The following is a 9,769-nucleotide window of genomic DNA, read 5'->3' as shown; positions in this document are numbered from 1 at the left end:
CAGTGTTCAAGTCAGTCTGGAGACTGCCTAGCTCACCAAGGAGAAGATAAAGCTCAAATGAGCAGGCGGGAAAATGCCTGTCTGTTCAGTGTTCCTGCCTTTACCGTAAGTGTGTTGTTTCCTGCATAGCTGTGCTCTTAATTCAGGAAATTTTGAAAATCCCATTCAAATTCCAGACATTGAAAATCTGGATAAGTAATGGTTCTTCCTGGAATATTTCTTCTGTATGCCGTTTACTCACTTTTTACATTTTCTTCTGCCTACTGCATGAGTCAGCTTCACTCAGTTTTGCACAAGTTGTAGGTTTCCAACATCAATGGAAATTAACATTTTTTAAAATGTTTTCATAGGAAGAAAAGGACTAAAATATGATCTTTGTGTCCTGACAGACAAGCCTCCAAACCTTTTTAAAAGCAGATTTTAATTAGATGATTCCATTGGAAAGCATTCTTTTCAACTTTAAAATACAGAAATGTCATCTTAATAATGAGTTTGATCATTACTTTACTAAATAAGTAATTATTTGCTATTGTAATTTATGTAACAAAAATGAAAATAGTGCTCTGTAAATATTTTAAACCAAACCCACTCATATCTCCTCTTCTAATTTTAACTTCAAAATACTTGACTGTATGTCAAGAAAAGCTATAGAACGCAGAGAAATATTTTTGAGGGTGAATAGGTGCGCTTGTCATATTTTACTTCTACATTAATTTTGTAAGTTAAATGGATTTCGCTTACCTGAATACCCTTCAGTCCACACAGGAAGTAGTTATGCCACTGAGGTTTGGTTTTGTTAATCTGAATGTTATTAACATTAGTACTGAAATCCCTGCAAAAACAGAAAAACCTTGAGGCTTTAATTTGTCAGTAAATTTAGTTTGATAAAATGTGGCTTATTACTGCCACCTGCTGATGAACAAAAACCCCTCGATGTTAATTATTTTTTTCAGAGTAATGTTTTTCGAGGGTTTTTGTACAGATCTTCTTTATTAATCAATTCTATATCTTAGATGGAAGCTAAGAATTTTTGCTTAAATTACAGAACTTATTAAATACATTCAGAAATTAAACTGCCTTTGGCAATTAAGGCAGCATGCCTTCCATCACAAGTGTGTATGTTCTCTTGATGTCTTAGAGAAGTAAAAATCTAAATAATCATATCTGTCAAAGCTAGAATAGCGAGAAATACACTTCAGGCTCTCTGGTAATCCCTGCTCAGGAATTCATCTTCATTACCTTTGCTCTGAATGGCACTTCACTAAAACAGGTGTAACGCTGAAAAATTATATTATGTATGTTACAAGATATAATTAAAATATTAGTTTAAATATTATATTTAGTTTAAAATAGTTTATCTATTTCCTCCAGGATAATTCTGATAATGGTTTTCCTGCTCCATCTTAATTTCAAAATAATAAAAATGGTAAGCCTGAATGTTCCTGAAGAAACTAATGCTACAGATAGATGCTGTCAAAATAGGCACGGAGTGATGCGCAGAGGCCTCAGAGAAGCATGCATTAATCACCAAGAAATGCAGATTGTTTTGAAGGCAAATAACTATACCTGATGTCATTACAGCAAATGCCCAACACAGAAAGAGGAAAGGCATTGAGAAAAGCTAACAAAAAATATTCAAAAGTTGCAGGCTAAACTGTGCTTTACAAGACAAGGTCTGCCAAACAGTATGAACAGAGGCAGCTGAGTTCTCTGGAAATACTTAGGTTTAATGGAGTAAAAACATTTTCAAGAAATTATACAGCTGGAGACAGTCTGCAGCTCCTAAGATGATCAAATTTTTCATTCTTACTCTAGTCCCAGTCTGTATCTGTAAAGTATGTAGGTTAGTGATGTGCAGCTTATATTTTTATCCAAAATAATATCGCTAGTTAATACCTGTAATGAATATCACTGTGAAGGTGTTTTTATTGGTAAAGTATTCTGTTACGTATGGAGAAACAGTTATACTAACATAAATATAAATATAAAAGTTTACAATTTTATCATTGCCTTCAAATGATGGCTGAAAACATCACTTCGTTCTGGTGCAATTAAAGGCTGCAATTTTTGTGTTATGCAACCCCCAAACCCAACAACCAGTGTAAAAATGGACCCACAATCCTGCCTCCTCTTCATGTGGTCTAATGCTACCTATGCTGCAGTGAGCTACTCCAGTTGTATTACCAGTCTACAACCTATTCTCAGCTCAATGTTACACCACAGATCTTACACTGTAAGTATCACCTTAGAGTTACCATTTTGTCAGTTACATATTCAATTTCATCAATACAGTGCAGAAATATCAGAGATTGGTGTATAGTTTAACATATAAATTGCTGTCTTTCAATCTGAACTGTTCAAAACAGTGCCACTTACAGGGCTTTATCAACAATGCAGCATCGAAGAATTATACAGTTAATGTCAGAAATTACTGGGTTTGTGGAATAACACAAAAGATCTGAAAGGGAGTATTGCAATTACAACACAAGGGAAGTCTGAGAATAGCTGTAAATTCTTCCAATTTGATTTATGCGTATTTAGAACAATCTCCCAGAGAATAAAACAACATCATTTTGCTTATGGCTTTTGAATACAGTAAAAAAACCAGAAGTACTTATAAAATACTTGTCAAAAGTCATGAAGATTAAAAAATCCTGTGTTTGCTTATGCTTGTTTTCTATAATAATCCTAAATTATTATTGTAAAAAAGCAAGGTTGATGGAAATCAATGCGTAAAAGTGACTAACAGAAAGCAAATGTGAAGTCCTCTTTTTCTTTCCCTCAAAAGAGTTCTAAAATATTTTATCTTCATATTTCTTGCTATGCAATCAGACAAAGTAAAACTTCAATGAACAAGAAGACACATACTATGATTATATTTGCTGGTTCTCAAAATAATGACTTCTTAAAATACCTTTTGCTCATTTCTGCAATCTTCTCACATAGAAAATGAAAGACAAATTGGCTTTGATTTTGGCAGGTTTCTTATGGACATAATTCACACAAATGCAGAATGTGGGACTGTCAAGATCCCCAAAATCTTTAAGTCTATTTTTTTGTTATCACATTCAATTTGTTATAAAAACCAATTCCTGAGTGCCCAAGCGTTATCTTAAATCAGTAAATCTTCAGGCTTGCCTTCGATCCTTCTACTGGAAGGTCGGCAGTTTGATATAAGAACTTTATAATAATACAAAAAATATTAGGAAACACATACCCATAAAGTAAAAATACTCTGATATTGTCTGTTCCAGCCTTTCTGTTTCAAAGGATTCTTGAGAAAGCTTGCCCCTCCTCCAAGGCTAGATCTAAGCGTTCCAATTCTTCTGTATAATCAGGTGAGTTTTTTGAGAAGTGCGAAAAAAACATGTGGCTGAGGTGGTTTTTACTGCTTCAATAGTAATTATTCCTTATTTTGGGGAGAACAGTTTGGCTCTTTCTCACAGAACCTCATTGTCTTGTCAATTTGTTAGTTTATCTGTTTGAGTCCCCTGTAAAAAAAAATCTCATTTTTTTAAGAAAAGGTTTTCAGGTTTTGCCATGAGACAGAAACCAATTTATAATTATCATCCTCTGGTATTTCTGAAAGCATTTTGAGAAGTATCATGTCAGATACTCTCTGTACACGTACTTCTTAATTACAAAGATGTTATGTGAAGGGGAGCTATTGGGAACTTCAAAAGTCTGTAACTTTTGAATACTGTTTTAGCCCAAATAACATAAAAGGCATCTGATCAATCGGGATGATTTATGATTAAAAACACATAGGTGGTTTTTCTTGCAACATGTGGCATCAGTGGCATCAGATGTACGGTTGGACTTGATGATCTTTGAGGTCTCTTCCAACCATAATGATTCTATGATTCTATGATTCTATGTTCTCTGTCCTGTTTTTCCTAAATGTTAACATGAACTATCAGGGTGGAAGAGGGCTACAGAACCGTTACACATTTTACCAATTCACAAAACAAGAATGAAATAGGAAATAGTGATTCTACAGAGGCTTATGGTTAGTCCTTGTTTGCCAAAGGCCTATGTACATGCATTCACCACAGGCATAAATCTACCACTGTAACAGGCTGGGGAAAAAAGATATACTGTTAACAGTTTTGTTATGTGGTGTAACATTCAAAGTGTTGAAAAATATTTCTTTGTTATGAAATTATGGGCATGTTCTAGCTCTGTTTTTAAGCAACAGTGTCTCAAAAAAAGAGATGCTTAATGCTGTATTCTGAGACCTCTTCTTTGTTTACAGTTTAAAACATATCATTTCAAACTGAAACCAGGGCAAATGTAAAAATACAGTGACTGTGTATGCAATTTGAATTCAAAGGCTGTAATTTTAGATTTGGTAGAAACTGTATATACCTTAGGAGAAGGCCATTTCAATTGCCATGTAATTGTGCCAAAGCTTAAATACCAAGTAAAAATATTTACCTTCTGGTTACTGCTTTATTTAGTATCCATTATAACAACTTTTCCTAATTAAAGCTACTAATTCTGGAACTATCACCTCTTGCAGAATGGTTTTGCAATACAGCTTAAGCTCTGTTGGAGGCTGCTATTAAAGAAAGGGAAAGGTCTCACTCACATCTTCCATTTCGTTTCCCTCTGCTCACCACTGCATGTTCCCACTGTTTACCCCATGTCAGCTTTAGTGCTGAGTGCATGGCAATTCAGTTCACTAAAATGACAGAAAATTAACCAGGCAAAAAATGGGTGAACAGAGCACTTTACCTTATGATCAAACAAGTACTACACCTGGTAAAAAGCAGAGGGTGGATCGATGTTAGAAGCAGTGACAGGGAGACTAGGGGTAAAAGAAGCAAGCCATAGCTTTTTGGCAGTGGGAAACTCTTAATTCAGCCCAGCTATAATGTGAAAATATACTCCACAAAATGAGTGAAAAATATTTGAGTATTTATACTTACTATGGAAGTAAAAATTCCTTTCAACTGCCTTAGTCACAGGCAGCAGGTCAGTACCTGTTTTTATAACAAACTGAGCTTTAAGCAGGAATATGTGCTCAAATAGTTTACACTTTTGACAATATGTGCCTGTCCCTGTGTTGCCATACAATGTGCTTTCAGGGAGTAATTTACCATTGGCTTAAACTAATGGCTTAAACTAAGCTTGCGCTGATTCTGATTTTTGCAAAATGTCCACACAAGTTCATGTGGATGAATGACCTGATCTGAACTGCCATGCAACCACACAAGTATCAGTCTGTTACAAGGAAGGAGACAGAAAAATTTGGCTGAAGTTGAAAAGAGTGGCAGGATTATTTCCCTATGTTCAGCACTTGTGAGACCATAGCTGGAATACTGCATCCAGTTTTGTGGCTTCCCAACACAAGAAGCACATTGGCAAACTGCAGGGACTCCAGCAGAAGGCCATCAAGATGGTTACATGGGATCTCCAAAGGCCCCTTCCAACCTAAATTAGTCTATGATTCTGCAAACAAAGAGCTGTGGAGGAAGTAGAAGAGAGGGAATGCAGATTCTTTGAGCCAAGATTGTTGCTAAAGCCCTTGTGTTGTGAAAATACAGCCCCAGGTTCTCCAGAACAGGGGAGTGTTAGCTTACATATGCAGTAATTGATTACAAAATATTTCATGCTCTTCTCCAGGAGAAACTGAACTGCTGCCAATTATGGGGATTACATCAGGAAAGATAAACTAAAAGAAGGGAAGACAGGGCTGCACTTTTAGAAAGACTGAAAAATCAGAGGCCTCACAAGAGAAATCTGAACAAACAGATGGGAGACAAGCAGCAAACCTGTTCTCTAAACTAATATGCACAGCATAGAGTCAATGGGATTCCATCTGCTTATATCATTCATTTCACACAACTGAACTCCACATTGCAGTGGAAGTTTGTCAGATCTCTGAAAAGTTATCCTGTATTGCAGTTGCATAAAGATGTTCACAAAAATTAATGGCTAAATAAAGTAATTACTTACAAGTACAAAGAATTGGTATTTGCCAATTGCACAACTTGAGTTTTTACAGGTTCCACTGCAATCAGTATATCTTGTTCTATAGCCATAGGGAGCACAGCATAACCACAGTAGTCTATATGTTCTCCTACCAAAGAAACAGACAATTAAAATATTTTAGAATAATTCTTTCTAGAATAGCAGTAACAGGACTTCTACAGGTGTTCAGTGTTGTTTACTGTATGAGACAATTTCTGAGTATAGTCTCAACTCTTATTATTTAAAGTTTGGGGTGCCTTTTCTCCATTTCATGTTACTGCACAAAAATTTTGTTTTCTTTAGTGATTTTATCTATTGTATCTGTTTATAAATGTTCATATTTTAACATTGCCTTATAAAAATTTAAAAAACACTACGTAGATTATTGTCCAGCAATGAGAACGGCCACATTATTTGTACACTGTTGTGACAGTACAAAAAATTGTCAAATCAATCACATTTAACTAATGACTGGAAGAGATAAAGGCACCACATGACTCCTCATTATGTGATCTCCTCTGCTCATGTGGGTGATTCATTAGCCACTACATAAGGCTTGTGGTGGAAATTTTTTTTTTTCTTCATAAAATTTCTGGACCTTTTTCCAATAAGGTAATAACTATATTTAAATAATCATTAATATAGTTACATACAACACAGAAAGTAACATTCAAATAGAAAATGTATGTAATAAACATCCCTTCTCTTGGGAATAATTCCCAGTAAGCATATGCTGCCTATTTAATCTATATGATATGTTCACAGAACACTGAGATAAAAATTATCATTAATTGCACAATGGACTAATTAATTTTTAAAGCTCTGTTTTGCAGGATCCTTTTACTTAGAATGTCTTCAAATTGGTAGGGTTATTTTATGAATATACAAGAAATTGAGAGCACAATCCTAACATGGATAGAGAAATCTCAAAAATAAGGCTGACATAGAAATACAAGTCCTAAATACAAAATAATTGTGTCTCTCCAGTCTGCCAGTGAATCACAACCAACTGTTCTAAGTTCTGTGGACACATCTCTCTAGAAGAGGAAAGACGAGGAGATGACGGTAGAACCATTTCTTGCTTTATCATATGCATTGCTGTGTGGCTGGTTATATTTAGTAAATTATAATGGAAGCGAAAAAATACACTAATTTAATTTGTGGATGTACTGTTCATCAACTACTTTAGATTAGATTTCCAAAGCCTTTCAAAAAAATGGTATCCAACCATAAACTGGCAAGTTACTCCAATTTTCAAAACCATTACTACTGTCTATAAATGTTTTTCCCAAAACTGATATTTGAGTGTGCAGCTGTTTACAGTGTAGTAAAAGCTAGTAAAGTAGTATACTCTCTTTTCCATTTGCCACAAACAACTACTCTGAAAAAAATAAAGACCAACCTTATTTCGATTCTATGTTTTAAACTACAAGGCTTCCATGATGGCAGGTAAAATAAAATAACAGAATACTGATTTTTCTCTTTTACCTATTAAGTTGACTCGCCCTGGTGCACGAACATAAAACCTGGGAGCCGATCCAAATTTTGATATAAACATCTCCTTCAGCTTCTGCAATCTAAAAGGCAGGTTAGAAACATTTAGAAAGACTATATCTGCATAAAAGGCAGGAAGTTTCAATGTTTCTTGAAGTAAATTCCATTCAACTTTTTGAAGTATGTGGAGCTTTCCCTCTTACATCAGGAGTGCTATTAAGCTGCTCATTTTTGCTCTTCACATAACATTGACTGTGACAGAGAAGAGTTTAATTAGAATATTCTAATTAATAAGAAATACGTATGTTCACTTGAAAAGCATAGAAGGGGCCTTATTTTATTTAAGTTCTCTGTTTAGGCTGGTTCTAGACAGAAGCAGGGAAGGCAGTTGCCCGGGGTAACAAAATACCATGGGCTCCACCCACCTATCCTATGCCACAGCTCTGTAGAACTGTTTGCCACTGAGGAAGAACCTGACAGTGTGGACCAATGGCTCCTTTGTGGCACTGGGATTTGTCACATACACATAGAGACGCTGCCTTCAAAGCCGATCTGACCACACCAGGCCTGAGCAAATTAATTTTCTTCGAATTTTTGACTGTTATCAAATTCCGTATTAGACACTTCTCCATTTCTGTACAAACGCGTACACAGAGAACTAAAATTCCCAACCTCAGATTATCCCTGTAACTTAGATAGTATTTACTCTACAGGTTTACAGCAAAAGTTCCCATAAAGTTCTTCAGGTTTTCCACTTGGAGGTGTTAGACGTGCCACTGAAAGTTCCAATGCAAAGAAAAATTTGGCATATTGCTTTATTTCCTAAGACTGTAAAGGCATCTAGCTTCTGCCCTTTGCTTGCAAAGTTGAGATGCTTTAGGGTATCATGCAGGAACAGTGGGTAAACAAAGACTGAGAAGAGATTAAGCCATTATCCTAGCGAAGCATAAGAAATTTGACAGTGATTCACTTCAAAACTACCTTAAAGCAATTTAGGTTGCACACTAACCCATTAACTTTCATTAATGTAAGGAACAGACTAAAACGATGAAAAAGCAGTAAGAATACAAGAAAAATAATCTTTAAAATGGGACTTACAATATTTCACCAGGATACCTGGCTGGCTTTAAAGCATGTAGCCAATTAAACTTATTTTTTTGGTTTTTAGTTTACTAACAAAAATCCAGTTACAGGAACCCTGCTAAGGTTTCTACATTTAGTCTAAAACTAGAACTGGAAGCCTAGTTAATACAAAGCGTAAGTAAGACGACAGCAATGAGAAACAGATGTTACAAAATTTCACAGTCAATTATTTAGTTTGTACTTTGTAAAAGCTGTGTTACTGTCCAACTACATATATTCAAATGTTTTGTAAAATTTCTTTAGATGGAAAGCTACAAAATACTATTTGTTGCAATTTTTTTAACAGCTCTTTCAGTACTTTTCCATCTTGGTGCCCAGTAACAAAGCTGTATTAGGTCTCTCTATAATTTCCCATTCTTATAATCTCTCCGAGTATTGACTAGTTTATCACTCTTCCAATTAGCAGAAGTAATTTCTGCCATTTCATTGTACAATCCGTTTTCTAGATCACGTTAATGCTATTATAGTCCATGGGGGAATCTGGTGGTAGAATCCTAGGTGTTAATTTTATTCCTTTTTGTGTCAGTATTTAGAATGCTGCTTTGTTTCACAGATATTTTGATAGTGGTGTTGGTACCAAGAGACTAAGAACAAACAGAGCAGTCATGGGGGCATGTTTATCTAAATGCCTATTGATCTCTTTTTTTAATGTGGGTTTTACAAGCAGGCCCGATGAAAGGCTATTTACAGGCTTTGGCCTTGATGTTGCAACATGCATGCTGCATTTTAAGCACCTACATTAAAGATGATTGTCAGAAGAGTTAAGCAAAGGCATCTCTCATAACTTCACACATCCAAGTCTGCAAATGCCGGACTCGTCCTTGCCACGTGACTTACGCTGAAACTGTGCGATCATATGCAAGTTAACAAAAATTTTTAAAATTTACCCTTCTCCCGTGCTAAAACAGGTGAAAAGGTTCGTTGGAACTATTTGTGCTTCTACTTCCACACATGAAGTGCAACTCCACAGGGGAAGAGCATGCGTTGGCAGATGCCGCAGGCATACCAATGCAGAGCCAGGCCTATGCTGTTCCAGGGAATCGCACGGACATTTCTTTTACAGCCAAAATGATGAGAGGATGCTCAGTATCCCCAAAATTGTTAATAAAGAAAAAATGCTAGGAGGAAAGATGAATGAATTATTCACCCTCCTGCC

The 9,769-nt window shown here is 35.6% G+C and overlaps 1 protein-coding gene across 1 annotated transcript in view; it reads right to left on the bottom strand.

Moving 5' to 3' along the window:
• The window catches only part of GALK2 (galactokinase 2), a 46,958-nt gene extending 39,409 nt beyond the window's left edge, over positions 1 to 7,549 (bottom strand). The window contains exons 1-3 of the mRNA XM_009699701.1: positions 7,465 to 7,549; positions 5,962 to 6,085; positions 742 to 832 (exon numbers count right to left, since the gene is read on the bottom strand). Coding sequence (XP_009698003.1) covers positions 742 to 832; positions 5,962 to 6,085; positions 7,465 to 7,534 — 285 coding nt within the window. The 5' untranslated portion in view covers positions 7,535 to 7,549. The remainder of the gene's footprint in view (positions 1 to 741; positions 833 to 5,961; positions 6,086 to 7,464) is intronic.
• Between the last annotated feature and the right edge of the window lie 2,220 nt (positions 7,550 to 9,769).

The sequence above is a fragment of the Cariama cristata genome, unplaced genomic scaffold (genome assembly GCF_000690535.1).
Source record: "Cariama cristata isolate BGI_N322 unplaced genomic scaffold, ASM69053v1 scaffold27734, whole genome shotgun sequence".
NCBI lineage: Eukaryota > Metazoa > Chordata > Aves > Cariamiformes > Cariamidae > Cariama > Cariama cristata.
Note: the sequence above shows the minus strand (reverse complement) of the source record. Positions and strands in the feature narration are given on the sequence as shown.